Here is a 20,932-nt window from a genome sequence, read left to right as displayed (position 1 = left end):
ATCACTGTGGGAAACAAGAACCACACTGTTCTGGCGATGATACGTTCTCTGTAACTAGGCCAGCACAGCTGGGCTTGGCTAGCTATGTTAGTCCTCATAGCCTTATATACTGAAGGAGGAGGACCACTCACCTCACTACAGACAGCTTGAGGTCTGGCTTGCAGATGTTGTCATCTCCACAGTCCAGTAGGATATGGGCCTGAAAAATATTGTCCCAAGTAGACAGTTTGTTTACCCCCAAAAAACTTTACCCATCCCTCACCACTCAATCAGAGGAGGCTCCAACAGAGGAGGAAGGGGAGGACCATCCTCCTCAGTGGATTTCATCAAAATAGAGAAAAATTTAAAAAGTTATCCTTTTTAGATAAAACTATACTAAATATATTCACATCACCAAATAACTGATTTAAAACACACCGTTTTGTAATGCAAGTCTACAGTAGCCTCAACAGGACTCTGTAGGGTAGCACCATGGTGTAGCCGGAGGACAGCTAGCTTCTGTCCTCCTCTGGGTACATTGACTTCAATACAAAACCTAGGAGGCTCGTGTTTTCACACCCCCTTCCATAGACTTACACAGTAATTATGACAACTTCCGGAGGACGTCCTCCAACCTTGTAGCATGAACTAACATGTAGTCCACCCAAACAAAGGATCAGAGAATTAATCTAGTACTGAAAGCAGAAGCTACAGCTAGCACTGCAGTGTATAAAATGTGGTGAGTAGTTGAATCAAAGTGAGAGAAAGACAATAGTTGAAGTTAAACAAAAAAATGTAAACAAAATTAAGGAGATTCAGCAGAAAGAGAGAGAGCTATATTTCATTGTATTTTTCTTCTTAGTTTACCTTTCACTTCCTTAGCTAATGCAGCTAATTTAGCCTATTCAACAACCTGACTCAAACAGAGAGGAATGCTATTGACGTTAGCTAGCTAGCTGGCTAAGGCTATCCAACACAGGAAATCTTCTAAGTCAAGGTAAGCTTTTGGTTTTATTAATTTATTGCCACCGGCACCAGCCGATGTCACTGCTAAACTGCTTGTTGTACACTGTACTGAGTAATTGAACACACAGATTGGATTGTGGGTTTTGCTAACACGTTAGTTCTAGCTTGTTGACTATAACGTAGGCTGTGTAAAGGTTAGCGGTTATGGTATGAAGGTTTGGCTTGGAGGGGTGTTTGCGCCTGGTCACAGACAGCTGTTGTGTTGTACACTAAAGTCCACAAGCGAAGGGAAAAGGTGAGAGGAGGAGAGAGCGAAGACGCGAGAAGGAATTCTACAACGAACAAAGTGACGACGCTGTGTGTGGCTGCTGTGAAAGCGAACTGTGCGTGCGGATGATCAGGGGTGTATTCATCCCGACGATTCTGTTGCGAAAATGTTTCTTTTAAAAAACAGAAGCAAACGGAACAGAACGGGGAGGGACCTAGCTAAATTTGTCCAATAGGAACGCTTGATTTAGTTGCAAAATGGAAAGGTTTGCAACGGTTTGGACTAATGCCCCAAATCATCTAGATGGTGCGAGGCGGTATAGAATGTGTAACTGTTTGTCACCCTGAGGACTCCAGTTTGTCTCTCGACATGTGCACCTACGTTATAAACTTTCATTCGTAGGCTGGTTTGTAGAAAGCCCATGATGGGTATAGGAAACATTCCACTATCATGTAGTATCCTAAACCTATCACTGTTACATTGATCTGGGTGAATGGAATATGAATGACAGTAACCTAAACCTGTCACTGTTACATTGAACTGGGTGAATATGAATGACAGTAACCTAAACCTGTCACTGTTACATTGAACTGGGTGAATATGAATGACAGTAACCTAAACCTGTCACTGTTACATTGATCTGGGTGAATGACAGTAACCTAAACCTGTCACTGTTACATTGAACTGGGTGAATATGAATGACAGTAACCTAAACCTGTCACTGTTACATTGAACTGGGTGAATATGAATGACAGTCATCCAATACGCTGTAACAGAAACAAGGCTGATCTTGAAGGGCACCGACCTCCACTGAACTCAACATGCTACTCTACACCTGATCACAACAGTTTGTGTGCATCCTAAATGGTACTCTATTCACTACATAGTGCACTACTTTAGACCAGGACTCATAGGGATCTGATTAAAAGTAGTGCACTATATAGGGTGCCATTTGGGACGAAGCCTTAGGTAAAGAGGTACCTGTTTGGAGATGTTGGTGGGCGTAGACTGGTCCAGGATAGGCAGTAGGCCGGTCTTATCTGCTGCCTGCTGGTAGTCCAGACTAAACTCCATGAACACAGAGATGGGAGTGATCTTATCCCGGAACTCAGAATCATCCTACGGAACAGAGGGTTGTGGTTTAGTAACTAGAGTCATCCTACAGAGGGTTGTGGTTTAGTAACTAGTCATCCTACAGAGGGTTGTGGTTTAGTAACTAGTCATCCTACAGAGGGTTGTGGTTTAGTACCTACAGTGCCTTGCAAAAGTATTCGGCCCCCTTGAACTTTGCGACCTTTTGCCACATTTCAGGCTTCAAACATAAAGATATAAAACTGTATTTTTTGTGAAGAATCAACAACAAGTGGGACACAATCATGAAGTGGAACGACATTTATTGGATATTTCAAACTTTTTTAACAAATCAAAAACTGAAAAATTGGGCGTGCAAAATTATTCAGCCCCTTTACTTTCAGTGCAGCAAACGCTCTCCAGAAGTTCAGTTAGGATCTCTGAATGATCCAATGTTGACCTAAATGACTAATGATGATAAATACAATCCACCTGTGTGTAATCAAGTCTCCGTATAAATGCACCTGCACTGTGATCGTCTCAGAGGTCCGTTAAAAGCGCAGAGAGCATCATGAAGAACAAGGAACACACCAGGCAGGTCCGAGATACTGTTGTGAAGAAGTTTAAAGCCGGATTTGGATACAAAAATATTTCCCAAGCTTTAAACATTCCAAGGAGCACTGTGCAAGCGATAATATTGAAATGGAAGGAGTATCAGACCACTGCAAATCTACCAAGACCTGGCCGTCCCTCTAAACTTTCAGCTCATACAAGGAGAAGACTGATCAGAGATGCAGCCAAGAGGCCCATGATCACTCTGGATGAACTGCAGAGATCTACAGCTGAGGTGGGAGACTCTGTCCATAGGACAACAATCAGTCGTATATTGCACAAACCTGGCCTTTATGGAAGAGTGGCAAGAAGAAAGCCATTTCTTAAAGATATCCATAAAAAGTGTTGTTAAAAGTTTGCCACAAGCCACCTGGGAGACACACCAAACATGTGGAAGAAGGTGCTCTGGTCAGATGAAACCAAAATTGAACTTTTTGGCAACAATGCAAAACTTTATGTTTGGCGTAAAAGCAACACAGCTGAACACACCATCCCCACTGTCAAACATGGTGGTGGCAGCATCATGGTTTGGGCCTGCTTTTCTTCAGCAGGGACAGGGAAGATGGTTAAAATTGATGGGAAGATGGATGGAGCCAAATACAGGACCATTCTGGAAGAAAACCTGATGGAGTCTGCAAAAGACCTGAGACTGGGACGGAGATTTGTCTTCCAACAAGACAATGATCCAAAACATAAAGCAAAATCTACAATGGAATGGTTCAAAAATAAACATATCCAGGTGTTAGAATGGCCAAGTCAAAGTCCAGACTTGAATCCAATCGAGAATCTGTGGAAAGAACTGAAAACTGCTGTTCACAAATGCTCTCCATCCAACCTCACTGAGCTCGAGCTGTTTTGCAAGGAGGAATGGGAAAAAATGTCAGTCTCTCGATGTGCAAAACTGATAGAGACATACCCCAAGCGACTTACAGCTGCAAAAGGTGGCGCTACAAAGTATTACCTTAAGGGGGCTGAATAATTTTGCACGCCCAATTTTTCAGTTTTTGATTTGTTAAAAAAGTTTGAAATATCCAATAAATGTCGTTCCACTTCATGATTGTGTCCCACTTGTTGTTGATTCTTCACAAAAAATACAGTTTTATATCTTTATGTTTGAAGCCTGAAATGTGGCAAAAGGTCGCAAAGTTCAAGGGGGCCGAATACTTTCGCAAGGCACTGTAGTCATCCTACAGAGGGTTGTGGTTTAGTAACTAGTCATCCTACAGAGGGTTGTGGTTTAGTAACTAGTCATCCTACAGAGGGTAGTGGTTTAGTAACTAGAGTCATCCTACAGAGGGTTGTGGTTTAGTAACTAGAGTCGTCTTACAGAGGGTTGTGGTTTAGTAACTAGAGTCATCCTACAGAGGGTTGTGGTTTAGTAACTAGTCATCCTACAGAGGGTTGTGGTTTAGTAACTAGAGTCATCCTACAGAGGGTTGTGGTTTAGTAACTAGTCGTCATCCTACAGAGGGTTGTGGTTTAGTAACTAGTCATCCTACAGAGGGTTGTGGTTTAGTAACTAGTCGTCATCCTACAGAGGGTTGTGGTTTATTAACTAGTCGTCATCCTACAGAGGGTTGTGGTTTAGTAACTAGTCATCCTACAGAGGGTTGTGGTTTAGTAACTAGAGTCATCCTACAGAAGGTTGTGGTTTAGTAACTAGAGTCATCCTACAGAGGGTTGTGGTTTAGTAACTAGAGTCATCCTACAGAGGGTTGTGGTTTAGTAACTAGTCATCCTACAGAGGGTAGTGGTTTAGTAACTAGTCATCCTACAGAGGGTTGTGGTTTAGTAACTAGAGTCATCCTACAGAGGGTTGTGGTTTAGTACCTAGAGTCATCCTACAGAGGGTTGTGGTTTAGTAACTAGAGTCATCCTACAGAGGGTTGTGGTTTAGTAACTAGAGTCATCCTACAGAGGGTTGAGGTTTAGTAACTAGTCATCCTACAGAGGGTTGTGGTTTAGTAACTAGAGTCATCCTACAGAGGGTTGTGGTTTAGTAACTAGTCATCCTACAGAGGGTAGTGGTTTAGTAACTAGTCATCCTACAGAGGGTTGTGGTTTAGTAACTAGAGTCATCCTACAGAGGGTAGTGGTTTAGTAACTAGTCATCCTACAGAGGGTTGTGGTTTAGTAACTAGAGTCATCCTACAGAGGGTTGTGGTTTAGTAACTAGTCATCCTACAGAGGGTTGTGGTTTAGTAACTAGAGTCATCCTACAGAGGGTTGTGGTTTAGTAACTAGCATACAGAATCTGCATACAGAATCAATGCCTAAAGTTTACAAGATGAAACTCCTAATCCCAAACCAATTCCTAGCCCCTACACACTTCTGTAGATCTGAAAAAAATGATTAGAAGGGTATACTGTTTCCACCAGTCCTATCCTCTCAGATCATATGAGGGGGGTCTTGTTAAGGGATGGTCCATTTCCTTTGGACAACTCACTATGAGAAAGGCTTCTTGCTCCTCGCAGGCTGGTCCTCGGCCGTTGCTGACCGTCATGTTCTTGGTGTACCGGGAGGTCTTGCCGTGGAGGAACAGAACTCTCTTTGTCGCCCCCTTGTGTTTGTGTTTGTCCAACACCAGGTCAACCTGGAACTCTGACAAGGACACAGACTGACTGACAATGAGGCCGTGACTAACTAGCTAACAGTCACTGAGCGATAGTTCTAACCGTCACTGAGCGATAGTTCTAACCGTCACTGAGCGATAGTTCTAACCGTCACTGAGCGATAGTTCTAACCGTCACAGGGCGATAGTTCTAACCGTCACTGAGCGATAGTCCTTACCGTCACTGATCGATAGTCCTAACCGCCACTGAGCGATAGTTCTAACCGTCACTGAGCGATAGTTCTAACGGTCATTGAGCGATAGTTCTAACCGTCACTGAGCGATAGCTCTAACCGTCACTGAGCGATAGTTCTAACAGTCACTGAGCGATAGTTCTAACAGTCAATGAGCGATAGTTCTAACCGTCACTGAGCGATAGCTCTAACGGTCACTGAGCGATAGTTCTAACCGTCACTGAGCGATAGTTCTAACCGTCACTGAGCGATAGTTCTAACCGTCACTGAGCGATAGTTCTAACCGTCACTAAGCGATAGTTCTAACCGTCACTGAGCGATAGTTCTAACCGTCACTGAGCGATAGTTCTAACCGTCACTAAGCGATAGTTCTAACCGTCACTGAGCGATAGTTCTAACCGTCACTGAGCGATAGTTCTAACCGTCACTGAGCGATAGTTCTAACGGTCACTGAGCGATAGTTCTAACGGTCACTGAGCGATAGTTCTAACCGTCACTGAGCGATAGTTCTAACCGTCACTGAGCGATAGTTCTAACCGTCACTGAGCGATAGTTCTAACCGTCACTGAGCGATAGTTCTAACCGTCACTGAGCGATATTTCTAACCGTCACTGAGCGATAGTTCTAACCGTCACTGAGCGATAGTTCTAACCGTCACTGAGCGATAGTTCTAACCGTCACTGAGCGATAGCTCTAACCGTCACTGAGCAATAGTTCTAACAGTCACTGAGCGATAGTTCTAACCGTCACTGAGCGATAGTTCTAACCGTCACTGAGCGATAGTTCTAACCGTCACTGAGCGATAGTTCTAACCATCACTGAGCGATAGTTCTAACCGTCACTGAGCGATAGTTCTAACCGTCACTGAGCGATAGTTCTAACCGTCACTGAGCGATAGTTCTAACCGTCACTGAGCGATAGTTCTAACCGTCACTGAGCGATAGCTCTAACAGTCACTGAGCGATAGTTCTAACAGTCACTGAGCGATAGTTCTAACAGTCACTGAGCGATAGTTCTAACCGTCACTGAGCGATAGCTCTAACCGTCACTGAGCGATAGTTCTAACAGTCACTGAGCGATAGCTCTAACCGTCACTGAGCGATAGTTCTAACCGTCACTGAGCGATAGTTCTAACCGTCACTGAGCGATAGTTCTAACCGTCACTGAGCGATAGCTCTAACCGTCACTGAGCGATAGTTCTAACGGTCACTGAGCGTTAGTTCTAACCGTCACTGAGCGATAGTTCTAACCGTCACTGAGCGATAGTTCTAACCGTCACTGAGCGATAGCTCTAACCGTCACTGAGCGATAGCTCTAACGGTCACTGAGCGATAGTTCTAACCGTCACTGAGCGATAGTTCTAACCGTCACTGAGCGATAGTTCTAACCGTCACTGAGCGATAGTTCTAACCGTCACTGAGCGATAGTTCTAATCGTCACTGAGCGATAGTTCTAACCGTCACTGAGCGATAGTTCTAACCGTCACTGAGCGATAGCTCTAACCGTCACTGAGCGATAGTTCTAACCGTCACTGAGCGATAGCTCTAACCGTCACTGAGCGATAGTTCTAACGGTCACTGAGCGTTAGTTCTAACCGTCACTGAGCGATAGTTCTAACCGTCACTGAGCGATAGTTCTAACCGTCACTGAGCGATAGTTCTGACAGTAGTGGCATCGGTTGTGATATGAGCAAAGCTTTCAGGGGGAAATCACTCATTTCCAAAAAGACACACATCATGTCCAGATAAAACAGACGTTTGGCACAGAGTTTTACATCTCCACTTTAGACCAGCAGTAGGTTCCTTATCGAGAACTCTCCTTTTTCTGACCACAAAAAACACAGCTATTTGATCCTCTTGCTTCGTACAGTAGCTATGAGAACAATAAGACGTTTCTGGTTTCCTGCAACAGTAGCTAATAGAATAGACGGTTCTGGTTTCCTGCAACACTACCCATTTGATGGGAGTCGGGGGGACATGAGCAGTGAAGTTCAAAGGCCTCTCGAGAAATAATGAATTGGGAGCGTCGTCTGTGGTCTCCCATGCAGCGCTGGGTCCTACTCATTAGAAAAAATAAAAAAAACTCAACTGAAACAGGAATGGGGCTATCTGAACTTGTCCAATAAGAAATGTATGTTTTCATTTCTGTTGCAAAACGTTTTGCTACAGTGTGCCCTAATGAACACGGCCCAGAGTCTGGGAGCCATTACACACACAGAGACAAAGACAGACAGACCGAGCGCGTTGCCATGAAACTGATGCAAAGCCAGATGGAGGCTTTTAAAAACCTTACACCACACAGCAGGCTGTCCTACTGGGAACGGAGCTGAGCTCACACTTACTAGCCTGAAGCTGTACTCTTAACAGGCTGGGTAACAGACTTAGTCCAGCCAGACAGGATGTCTTTATACAGAGACAAGAGGTGAGCCGTGGTTCTGTTGCCACGGTGATGCGTCCCAAATGGCACCCTATTCCCTTTATAGTGCACTACTTTTAACCAGGGTCCATAGGGCTCAGGTCAAAAGGTAGTGCACTATGTAGGGAATTAGGGTGGCATTTGGGATGCAACAGTTTCAGAGAAATAGAGAGGAGAGACGGATAGCTGCGTTTTTTGTGACCGTAAAGGAGAGATCTCTGTAAGTACAGCTGGTGGACACGGGAGAGGGGGAAACGCTGTCAGGTAACAACTTTGTCTAGAGTAGCGTTTGTTGCGTAGCAGAGAGCCCCCGTAGGGATCCAATGTAGTGTAAAGAAGTAGATGTCCTTCAGATACTCACTCAGTGAGGCTGGGGCGCTTCTCCCACTCGCCTTCACACAGTACTTCACTTTGAAACTGAGGGGAGACACAATAAATATCGCCATGTGCTTACATCTCGTAGACACAACTGAAAACAATTGAAATCCAACTCTAAAAGCACTAATAGTGTTCTCTGCGGGCCACAGTGTTCTCTACGGGCCACAGAGTTCTCTACGGGCCACAGAGTTCTCTACGGGCCACAGAGTTCTCTACGGGCCACAGTGTTCTCTACGGGCCACAGTGTTCTCTACGGGCCACAGTGTTCTCTACGGGCCACAGTGTTCTCTACGGGCCACAGTGTTCTCTACGGGCCACAGTGTTCTCTACGGGCCACAGTGTTCTCTACGGGCCACAGTGTTCTCTACGGGCCACAGTGTTCTCTACGGGCCACAGAGTTCTCTACGGGCCACAGAGTTCTCTACGGGCCACAGAAATCTCTACGGGCCACAGAGTTCTCCTTAAGCCATAGTGTTCTCTACGGGCCACAGAGTTCTCTACGGGCCAGGGTGTTCTCTACGGGCCAGGGTGTTCTCTACGGTTCTCAAGACAAGCATACAGCACCACATGGTAGATACTGGCTAAACATGTTGCATGGTCTTATGTCAGCTCTGTTTGTCTGTACAGTTTAAACATGACGTTACCAGACAGGAAGTCTGTCTGTACAGTTTAAACATGAGGTTACCAGACAGGAAGTCTGTATGTACAGTTTAAACATGAGGTTACCAGACAGGAAGTCTGTCTGTACAGTTTAAACATGAGGTTACCAGACAGGAAGTTTGTGTGTGTTACAAACACGCAGTCAGCACAAAGGGAGAACAAGAGTATGCCATATTAACATATAGTTCTTCTCAAACAAAGGCTTGCAAGTGTAACTTGCTAATACACTGTGTGGACGACCACTGTAGTCAATGAAGACCCCCCCCGAGCCCATTTCCATTACATTTTGGCTCTTCAATGCCATCCCTGACATGAACCAATGCATCGCACAGAGACATTAATATTTTCTGTCATAAGAAAGTGAAAATCTGTGTGTCACGCACCAGGACACTGGTGTGTCATGGTCAAGCAGTTTGCAGTTCCTATCCTGTGGGTTGAGGATCTGAGGGCTGATGTCCAGGGTGGCGTTAACACTGATGACCGGCCGGGCCCTGGGGATCAAAGGTCAGAGGTCAGACCATAAACAACAGCGGTGAGCACAGCGCGACCTCCGACAAAAGGAAAGCGCCCATGAACCCTGCGGTTATAGCGCACTGTGTGTAAGGAATAGGGTGTGGGGAAGTCTGAAGCTATGATCTAACAAGCTAGACTGTTAGCCCGAAGCTATATCCACTGTGTCCCCTCTGTCCCCTGTCCCCTGAATTGGCACCCTATTCCCTTTATAGTGCACTACTTTAGACCAGGGTCCATAGGGCTCAGGGAATAGGGTGCAATTTGGGACACATGTTTAGACTAAGGTCGAAAGGTGCTGCTGTCTTCTTTCCTTTTTTATGGAAGACTTCTAAAAGCCCAGGGGGAGATCTATCCTGACAGACAGCTCACAGGGGGAGATCTATCCTGACAGACAGCTCACAGGGGGAGATCTATCCTGACAGACAGCCAGCCAGCTCACAGGGGGAGATCTATCCTGACAGACAGCTCACAGGGGGAGATCTATCCTGACAGACAGCCAGCCAGCTCACAGGGGGAGATCTATCCTGACAGACAGCTCACAGGGGGAGATCTATCCTGACAGATAGCCAGCCAGCTCACAGGGGGAGATCTATCCTGACAGCCAGCCAGCCAGCTCACAAGGGGAGATCTATCCTGACAGCCAGCCAGCCCACAGGGGGAGATCTATCCTGAAAGCCAGCCAGCCCACAGGGGGAGATCTATCCTGAAAGCCAGCCAGCTCACAGGGGGAGATCTATCCTGATAGCCAGCCAGCTCACAGGGGGAGATCTATCCTGACAGCCAGCCAGCTCACAGGGGGAGATCTATCCTGACAGCCAGCCAGCCCACAGGGGGAGATCTATCCTGAAAGCCAGCCAGCCCACAGGGGGAGATCTATCCTGAAAGCCAGCCAGCTCACAGGGGGAGATCTATCCTGACAGCCAGCCAATTCACAGGGGGAGATCTATCCTGACAGCCAGCTCACAGGGGGAGATCTATCCTGACAGCCAGCCAACTCACAGGGGGAGATCTATCCTGACAGCCAGCCAACTCACAGGGGGAGATCTATCCTGACAGCCAGCCAGCCAGCTCACAGGGGGAGATCTATCCTGACAGACAGCCAGCCAGCTCACAGGGGGAGATCTATCCTGACAGACAGCCAGCCAGCTCACAGGGGGAGATCTATCCTGACAGACAGCTCACAGGGGGAGATCTATCCTGACAGACAGCCAGCCAGCTCACAGGGGGAGATCTATCCTGACAGACAGCTCACAGGGGGAGATCTATCCTGACAGACAGCCAGCCAGCTCACAGGGGGAGATCTATCCTGACAGCCAGCCAGCCAGCTCACAAGGGGAGATCTATCCTGACAGCCAGCCAGCCCACAGGGGGAGATCTATCCTGAAAGCCAGCCAGCCAACAGGGGGAGATCTATCCTGAAAGCCAGCCAGCTCACAGGGGGAGATCTATCCTGACAGCCAGCCAGCTCACAGGGGGAGATCTATCCTGACAGCCAGCCAGCTCACAGGGGGAGATCTATCCTGACAGCCAGCCAGCCCACAGGGGGAGATCTATCCTGAAAGCCAGCCAGCCCACAGGGGGAGATCTATCCTGAAAGCCAGCCAGCTCACAGGGGGAGATCTATCCTGACAGCCAGCCAATTCACAGGGGGAGATCTATCCTGACAGCCAGCTCACAGGGGGAGATCTATCCTGACAGACAGCCAGCCAGCTCACAGGGGGAGATCTATCCTGACAGACAGCTCACAGGGGGAGATCTATCCTGACAGACAGCCAGCCAGCTCACAGGGGGAGATCTATCCTGACAGACAGCTCACAGGGGGAGATCTATCCTGACAGATAGCCAGCCAGCTCACAGGGGGAGATCTATCCTGACAGCCAGCCAGCCAGCTCACAAGGGGAGATCTATCCTGACAGCCAGCCAGCCCACAGGGGGAGATCTATCCTGAAAGCCAGCCAGCCCACAGGGGGAGATCTATCCTGAAAGCCAGCCAGCTCACAGGGGGAGATCTATCCTGACAGCCAGCCAGCTCACAGGGGGAGATCTATCCTGACAGCCAGCCAGCTCACAGGGGGAGATCTATCCTGACAGCCAGCCAGCCCACAGGGGGAGATCTATCCTGAAAGCCAGCCAGCCCACAGGGGGAGATCTATCCTGAAAGCCAGCCAGCTCACAGGGGGAGATCTATCCTGACAGCCAGCCAATTCACAGGGGGAGATCTATCCTGACAGCCAGCTCACAGGGGGAGATCTATCCTGACAGCCAGCCAACTCACAGGGGGAGATCTATCCTGACAGCCAGCCAGCTCACAGGGGGAGATCTATCCTGACAGCCAGCCAGCCAGCTCACAGGGGGAGATCTATCCTGACAGACAGCCAGCCAGCTCACAGGGGGAGATCTATCCTGACAGACAGCCAGCCAGCTCACAGGGGGAGATCTATCCTGACAGACAGCTCACAGGGGGAGATCTATCCTGACAGACAGCCAGCCAGCTCACAGGGGGAGATCTATCCTGACAGACAGCTCACAGGGGGAGATCTATCCTGACAGATAGCCAGCCAGCTCACAGGGGGAGATCTATCCTGACAGCCAGCCAGCCAGCTCACAAGGGGAGATCTATCCTGACAGCCAGCCAGCCCACAGGGGGAGATCTATCCTGAAAGCCAGCCAGCCAACAGGGGGAGATCTATCCTGAAAGCCAGCCAGCTCACAGGGGGAGATCTATCCTGACAGCCAGCCAGCTCACAGGGGGAGATCTATCCTGACAGCCAGCCAGCTCACAGGGGGAGATCTATCCTGACAGCCAGCCAGCCCACAGGGGGAGATCTATCCTGAAAGCCAGCCAGCCCACAGGGGGAGATCTATCCTGAAAGCCAGCCAGCTCACAGGGGGAGATCTATCCTGACAGCCAGCCAATTCACAGGGGGAGATCTATCCTGACAGCCAGCTCACAGGGGGAGATCTATCCTGACAGCCAGCCAACTCACAGGGGGAGATCTATCCTGACAGCCAGCCAACTCACAGGGGGAGATCTATCCTGACAGCCAGCCAGCCAGCTCACAGGGGGAGATCTATCCTGACAGCAAGCCAGCCAGCTCATAGGGGGAGATCTATCCTGACAGCCAGCTCACAGGGTGAGATCTATCCTGACAGCCAGCCAGCTCACAGGGTGAGATCTATCCTGACAGCCAGCCAGCTCACAGGGGGAGATCTATCCTGACAGCCAGCCAGCTCACAGGGGGAGATCTATCCTGACAGCCAGCCAGCTCACAGGGTGAGATCAATCCTGACAGACAGCCAGCTCACAGGGGGAGATCTATCCTGACAGCCAGCCAGCTCACAGGGGGAGATCTATCCTGACAGCCAGCCAGCTCACAGGGTGAGATCTATCCTGACAGCCAGCCAGCTCACAGGGTGAGATCTATCCTGACAGCCAGCCAGCTCACAGGGTGAGATCTATCCTGACAGCCAGCCAGCTCACAGGGTGAGATCTTTCCTGACAGCCAGCCAGCTCACAGGGTGAGATCTATCCTGACAGCCAGCCAGCTCACAGGGTGAGATCTATCCTGACAGCCAGCCAGCTCACAGGGCGAGATCTATCCTGACAGCCAGCCAGCTCACAGGGTGAGATCTATCCTGACAGCCAGCCAGCTCACAGGGTGAGATCTATCCTGACAGCCAGCCAGCTCACTGGGTGAGATCTATCCTGACAGCCAGCCAGCTCACAGGGTGAGATCTATCCTGACAGCCAGCCAGCTCACAGGGGGAGATCTATCCTGACAGACAGCCAGCTCACAGGGTGAGATCTATCCTGACAGACAGCCAGCTCACAGGGTGAGATCTATCCTGACAGACAGCCAGCTCACAGGGGGAGATCTATCCTGACAGCCAGCTCACAGGGTGAGATCTATCCTGACAGCCAGCCAGCTCACAGGGTGAGATCTATCCTGACAGCCAGCCAGCTCACAGGGTGAGATCTATCCTGACAGACAGCCAGCTCACAGGGGGAGATCTATCCTGACAGCCAGCTCACAGGGGGAGATCTATCCTGACAGCCAGCTCACAGGGGGAGATCTATCCTGACAGCCAGCTCACAGGGGGAGATCTATCCTGACAGCCAGCCAAAAAACTCACAGGGGGAGATCTATCCTGACAGCCAACTCACAGAGGGAGATCTATCCTGACAGACAACCAGCCAGCCAGCCAACTCACAGGGGGAGATCTATCCTGACAGACAGCCAGCCAGCTCACAGGGGGAGATCTATCCTGACAGCCAGCCAGCTCACAGGGGGAGATCTATCCTGACAGCCAGCCAGCCCACAGGGGGAGATCTATCCTGAAAGCCAGCCAGCCCACAGGGGGAGATCTATCCTGAAAGCCAGCCAGCTCACAGGGGGAGATCTATCCTGACAGCCAGCCAATTCACAGGGGGAGATCTATCCTGACAGCCAGCTCACAGGGGGAGATCTATCCTGACAGCCAGCCAGCTCACAGGGTGAGATCTATCCTGACAGCCAGCCAGCTCACAGGGCGAGATCTATCCTGACAGCCAGCCAGCTCACAGGGTGAGATCTATCCTGACAGCCAGCCAGCTCACAGGGTGAGATCTATCCTGACAGCCAGCCAGCTCACAGGGGGAGATCTATCCTGACAGCCAGCCAGCTCACAGGGTGAGATCTATCCTGACAGCCAGCCAGCTCACAGGGGGAGATCTATCCTGACAGACAGCCAGCTCACAGGGTGAGATCTATCCTGACAGACAGCCAGCTCACAGGGTGAGATCTATCCTGACAGACAGCCAGCTCACAGGGGGAGATCTATCCTGACAGCCAGCTCACAGGGTGAGATCTATCCTGACAGCCAGCCAGCTCACAGGGTGAGATCTATCCTGACAGCCAGCCAGCTCACAGGGGGAGATCTATCCTGACAGCCAGCCAGCTCACAGGGGGAGATCTATCCTGACAGCCAGCCAGCTCACAGGGTGAGATCTATCCTGACAGACAGCCAGCTCACAGGGGGAGATCTATCCTGACAGCCAGCCAGCTCACAGGGGGAGATCTATCCTGACAGCCAGCCAGCTCACAGGGTGAGATCTATCCTGACAGCCAGCCAGCTCACAGGGTGAGATCTATCCTGACAGCCAGCCAGCTCACAGGGTGAGATCTATCCTGACAGCCAGCCAGCTCACAGGGTGAGATCTATCCTGACAGCCAGCCAGCTCACAGGGTGAGATCTATCCTGACAGCCAGCCAGCTCACAGGGTGAGATCTATCCTGACAGCCAGCCAGCTCACAGGGCGAGATCTATCCTGACAGCCAGCCAGCTCACAGGGTGAGATCTATCCTGACAGCCAGCCAGCTCACAGGGTGAGATCTATCCTGACAGCCAGCCAGCTCACAGGGTGAGATCTATCCTGACAGCCAGCCAGCTCACAGGGTGAGATCTATCCTGACAGACAGCCAGCTCACAGGGTGAGATCTATCCTGACAGACAGCCAGCTCACAGGGTGAGATCTATCCTGACAGACAGCCAGCTCACAGGGGGAGATCTATCCTGACAGACAGCCAGCTCACAGGGGGAGATCTATCCTGACAGCCAGCTCACAGGGTGAGATCTATCCTGACAGCCAGCCAGCTCACAGGGTGAGATCTATCCTGACAGCCAGCCAGCTCACAGGGTGAGATCTATCCTGACAGACAGCCAGCTCACAGGGTGAGATCTATCCTGACAGACAGCCAGATCACAGGGTGAGATCTATCCTGACAGACAGCCAGCTCACAGGGGGAGATCTATCCTGACAGCCAGCTCACAGGGGGAGATCTATCCTGACAGCCAGCTCACAGGGGGAGATCTATCCTGACAGCCAGCCAACAAACTCACAGGGGGAGATCTATCCTGACAGCCAACTCACAGAGGGAGATCTATCCTGACAGCCAGCCAGCTCACAGGGCGAGATCTATCCTGACAGCCAGCCAGCTCACAGGGTGAGATCTATCCTGACAGCCAGCCAGCTCACAGGGTGAGATCTATCCTGACAGCCAGCCAGCTCACAGGGTGAGATCTATCCTGACAGCCAGCCAGCTCACAGGGTGAGATCTATCCTGACAGCCAGCCAGCTCACAGGGGGAGATCTATCCTGACAGACAGCCAGCTCACAGGGTGAGATCTATCCTGACAGACAGCCAGCTCACAGGGTGAGATCTATCCTGACAGACAGCCAGCTCACAGGGGGAGATCTATCCTGACAGCCAGCTCACAGGGTGAGATCTATCCTGACAGCCAGCCAGCTCACAGGGTGAGATCTATCCTGACAGCCAGCCAGCTCACAGGGTGAGATCTATCCTGACAGACAGCCAGCTCACAGGGTGAGATCTATCCTGACAGACAGCCAGCTCACAGGGTGAGATCTATCCTGACAGACAGCCAGCTCACAGGGGGAGATCTATCCTGACAGCCAGCTCACAGGGGGAGATCTATCCTGACAGCCAGCTCACAGGGGGAGATCTATCCTGACAGCCAGCCAACAAACTCACAGGGGGAGATCTATCCTGACAGCCAACTCACAGAGGGAGATCTATCCTGACAGACAACCAGCCAGCCAGCCAACTCACAGGGGGAGATCTATCCTGACAGCCAACTCACAGAAGGAGATCTATCCTGACAGACAACCAGCCAGCCAGCCAACTCACAGGGGGAGATCTATCCTGACAGGATCAATTCAACATTGCATACAGAGTATGCAACACGTGGGTTACTTTAGATTAATTTAAACCACGTGGGTTACTTTAGATTCATATAAACCACGTGGGTTACTTTAGATTCATATAAACCACGTGGGTTACTTTAGATTCATATAAACCACGTGGGTTCCTTTAGATTCATACACAGTGGGGCAAAAAAGTATTTAGTCAGCCACCAATTGTGCAAGTTCTCCAACTTAAAAAGATGAGAGAGGCCTGTAATTTTCATCATAGGTACACTTCAACTATAACAGACAAAATGAGAAAAAAAATCCAGAAAATCACATTGTAGGATTTTTAATGAATTTATTTGCAAATTATGGTGTAAAATAAGTACTTGGTCAATAACAAAAGTTTATCTCAATACTTTGTTATATACCCTTTGTTGGCAAGGACAGAGGTCAAACGTTTTCTGTAAGTCTTCACAAGGTTTTCACACACTGTTGCTGGTATTTTGGCCCATTCCTCCATGCAGATCTCCTCTAGAGCAGTGATGTTTTGGGGCTTTTTGCTAGGCAACATGAACTTTCAACTCCCTCCAAAGATGTTCTATGGGGTTCAGATCTGGAGACTGGCTAGGCCACTCCAGGACCTTGAAATGCTTCTTACGAAGCCACTCCTTCGTTGCCCGGGCGGTGTGTTTGGGATCATTGTCATGCTGAAAGACCCAGCCACGTTTCATCTTCAATGCCCTTGCTGATGGAAGGAGGTTTTCACTCAAAATCTCACGATACATGGCCCCATTCATTCTTTCCTTTACACGGATCAGTCGTCCTGGTCCCTTTGCAGAAAAACAGCCCCAAAGCATGATGTTTCCACCTCCATGCTTCACAGTAGGTATGGTGTTCTTTGGATGCAACTCAGCATTCTTTGTCCTCCAAACATGAAGAGTTGAGTTTTTACCAAAAAGTTCTATTTTGGTTTCATCTGACCATATGACATTCTCCCAATCTTCTTCTGGATCATCCAAATGCTCTCTAGCAAACTTCAGACGAGCCTGGACATGTACTGGCTTAAGCAGGGGGACACGTCTGGTACTGCAGGATTTGAGTCCCTGGCGGCGTAGTGTGTTACTGATGGTAGGCTTTGTTACTTTGGTCCCAGCTCTCTGCAGGTCATTCACTAGGTCCCCCCGTGTGGTTCTGGGATTTTTATTCACCGTTCTTGTGATCATTTTGACCCCACGGGGTGAGATCTTGCGTGGAGCCCCAGATCGAGAGAGATTATCAGTGGTCTTGTATGTCTTCCATTTCCTAATAATTGCTCCCACAGTTGATTTCTTCAAACCAAGCAGCTTACCTATTGCAGATTCAGTCTTTCCAGCCTGGTGCAGGTCTACAATTTTGTTTCTGGTGTCCTTTGACAGCTCTTTGGTCTTGGCCATTGTGGAGTTTGGAGTGTGACTGTTTGAGGTTGTGGACAGGTGTCTTTTATACTGATAACAAGTTCAAACAGGTGCCATTAATACAGGTAACGAGTGGAGGACAGAGGAGCCTCTTAAATAAGAAGTTTCAGGTCTGTGAGAGCCAGAAATCGTGCTTGTTTGTAGGTGACCAAATACTTATTTTCTCCCATAATTTGCAAAGAAATTCATACAAAAATCCTACAATGATTTCTGGATTTTTTTCCCTCATTTTGTCTGTCATAGTTGAAGTGTACCTATGATGACAATTACAGGCCTAGCTCATCTTTTTAAGTAGGAGAACTTGCACAATTGGTGGCTGACTAAATACTTTTTTGCCCCACTGTAAACCACGTGGGTTACTTTAGATTCATATAAACTACGTGGGTTACTTTAGATTCATATAAACCACGTGGGTTACTTTAGATTCATATAAACCACGTGGGTTACTTTAGATTCATATAAACCACGTGGGTTCCTTTAGATTCATATAAACCACAGCACTACTGTACCTGTATAGAACAGCTTTGTCTGCACCAAATACACCAACTATTAAGTCTGTGGTGGAGAGACAGATAGAGAGGTAGAGAGGGGGGAGAGACAGAGAGGGGAGAAGGGGGAGAGGAGAGAGATAGAGGGGGGAGAGGAGAGAGGAGAGACAGAGAGGGGAGAGGGGGGAGAGGAGAGAGAGACAGAGAGGGGAGAGGAGAGAGAGACAGAGAGGGGAGAGGAGAGAGAGACAGAGAGGGGAGAGGAGAGAGAGACAGAGGGGGGAGAGGAGAGAGAGACAGAGGGGGGAGAGGAGAGAGAGACAGAGGGGGGAGAGGAGAGAGAGACACAGAGAGGGGAGAGAGACAGAGAGGGGAGAGGAGAGGAGAGAGACAGAGAGGGGAGAGGAGAGAGAGACAGAGGGGGGAGAGGGGGGAGAGGAGAGAGACACAGAGAGGGGAGAGAGAGAGAGGGGAGAGGAGAGAGACAGAGAGAGACAGAGGGGGGAGAGGAGAGAGACAGAGGGGGGAGAGGAGAGAGACAGAGAGGGGGGAGAGACAGAGAGGGGAGAGGAGAGAGACAGAGAGGAGAGAGACAGAGAGGGGAGAGGAGAGAGACACAGAGAGGGGAGAGGGGGGGGGAGACAGAGAGGGGAGAGGAGAGAGACAGAGAGGGGAGAGGAGAGAGACAGAGGGGGGAGAGGAGAGAGACAGAGGGGGGAGAGGAGAGAGACAGAGGGGGGAGAGGAGAGACAGAGGGGGGAGAGGAGAGAGACAGAGGGGGGAGAGGAGAGAGACAGAGAGGGGAGAGGAGAGAGACAGAGAGGGGAGAGGAGAGAGGAGAGAGGAGAGAGACAGAGAGGGGAGAGGAGAGAGAGACAGAGAGGGGAGAGGAGAGAGAGACAGAGGGGGGAGAGGAGAGAGACCGAGGGGGGAGAGGAGAGAGAAACAGAGGGGGGAGAGGAGAGAGAAACAGAGGGGGGAGAGGAGAGAGAGACAGAGGGGGGAGAGGAGAGAGAGACAGAGGGGGGAGAGGAGAGAGAGACAGAGGGGGGAGAGGAGAGAGGGGGGAGAGGGGGGAGAGGAGAGAGACAGAGGGGGGAGAGGAGAGAGACAGAGAGGGGAGAGGAGAGAGACAGAGAGGGGAGAGGAGAGAGACAGAGAGAGGAGAGGAGAGAGACAGAGAGGGGAGAGACAGAGAGGAGAGAGACAGAGAGGGGAGAGAGAGAGAGGGGGGAGAGGGGGGAGAGACAGAGATGGGAGAGACAGAGGGGAGAGGAGAGAGACAGAGAGGGGAGAGGAGAGAGAGACAGAGGGGGGAGAGGAGAGAGAGAGAGGGGGGAGAGGGGGGAGAGGAGAGAGACAGAGGAGAGAGACAGAGAGGGGAGAGAGAGACAGAGGGGAGAGGAGAGAGAGACAGAGAGGGGAGAGGAGAGAGACAGAGAGGGGAGAGGAGAGAGACAGAGGGGGGAGAGGAGAGAGAGAGAGGGGGGAGAGACAGAGAGGGGAGAGGAGAGAGAGAGGGGAGAGGAGAGAGACAGAGAGGGGAGAGGAGAGAGAGACAGAGGGGAGAGGAGAGAGAGACAGAGAGGGGAGAGGAGAGAGAGACAGAGAGGGGAGAGGAGAGAGAGACAGAGAGGGGAGATGAGAGAGAGAGACAGAGAGGGGAGAGAGGGGAGAGGAGAGACACAGAGGGGGGAGAGGAGAAAGACAGAGGGGGGAGAGGAGAGAGACAGAGGGGAGGGGGGAGAGACAGAGAGGGGAGAGGAGAGAGACAGAGAGGGGAGAGGGGGGAGAGGAGAGAGACAGAGGGGGGAGAGGAGAAAGACAGACGGGGGAGAGGAGAGAGACAGAGAGGGGAGAGGAGAGAGATAGAGAGGGGAGAGGAGAGAGAGACAGAGAGGGGAGAGGAGAGAGAGACAGAGGGGGGAGAGGAGAGAGACAGAGGGGGGAGAGGAGAGAGAGACAGAGGGGGGAGAGGAGAGAGAGACAGAGGGGGGAGAGGAGAGAGAGACAGAGGGGGGAGAGGAGAGAGAGAGAGGGGGGAGAGGAGAGAGAGACAGAGGGGGGAGAGGAGAGAGAGACAGAGAGGGGAGAGGAGAGAGACAGAGAGGGGAGAGGAGAGAGACAGAGAGGGGAGAGGAGAGAGACAGAGAGGAGAGAGACAGAGAGGGGAGAGGAGAGAGACAGAGGGGGGAGAGGAGAGAGACAGAGGGGGGAGAGGGGGGAGAGACAGAGAGGGGAGAGGGGGGAGAGACAGAGGGGAGAGGAGAGAGACAGAGAGGGGAAAGGAAAGAGACAGAGGGGGGAGAGGAGAGAGACAGAGGGGGGAGAGGAGAGAGAGACAGAGAGGGGAGAGGAGAGAGAGACAGAGAGGGGAGAGGAGAGAGAGACAGAGGGGGGAGAGGAGAGAGAGACAGAGGGGGGAGAGGAGAGAGACACAGAGAGGGGAGAGGGGGGGGGGAGACAGAGAGGGGAGAGGAGAGAGACAGAGAGGGGAGAGGAGAGAGACAGAGGGGGGAGAGGAGAGAGACAGAGGGGGGAGAGGAGAGACAGAGGGGGGAGAGGAGAGAGACAGAGGGGGGAGAGGAGAGAGACAGAGAGGGGAGAGGAGAGAGACAGAGAGGGGAGAGGA

The 20,932-nt window shown here is 50.5% G+C and overlaps 1 protein-coding gene across 1 annotated transcript in view; it reads right to left on the bottom strand.

The window, feature by feature from the left end:
* LOC139405532 (integrin alpha-V-like) overlaps window positions 1–20,932 on the bottom strand; it is a 75,792-nt gene that overhangs the window by 26,102 nt on the left and 28,758 nt on the right. Inside the window, exons 14-19 of the mRNA XM_071147943.1 lie at window positions 18,322–18,367; window positions 9,538–9,645; window positions 8,478–8,533; window positions 5,343–5,497; window positions 2,195–2,332; window positions 132–199 (exon numbers count right to left, since the gene is read on the bottom strand). Coding sequence (XP_071004044.1) covers window positions 132–199; window positions 2,195–2,332; window positions 5,343–5,497; window positions 8,478–8,533; window positions 9,538–9,645; window positions 18,322–18,367 — 571 coding nt within the window. The remainder of the gene's footprint in view (window positions 1–131; window positions 200–2,194; window positions 2,333–5,342; window positions 5,498–8,477; window positions 8,534–9,537; window positions 9,646–18,321; window positions 18,368–20,932) is intronic.

Source organism: Oncorhynchus clarkii, chromosome 3, assembly GCF_045791955.1.
Source record: "Oncorhynchus clarkii lewisi isolate Uvic-CL-2024 chromosome 3, UVic_Ocla_1.0, whole genome shotgun sequence".
Lineage (NCBI taxonomy): Eukaryota > Metazoa > Chordata > Actinopteri > Salmoniformes > Salmonidae > Oncorhynchus > Oncorhynchus clarkii.
Note: the sequence above shows the minus strand (reverse complement) of the source record. Positions and strands in the feature narration are given on the sequence as shown.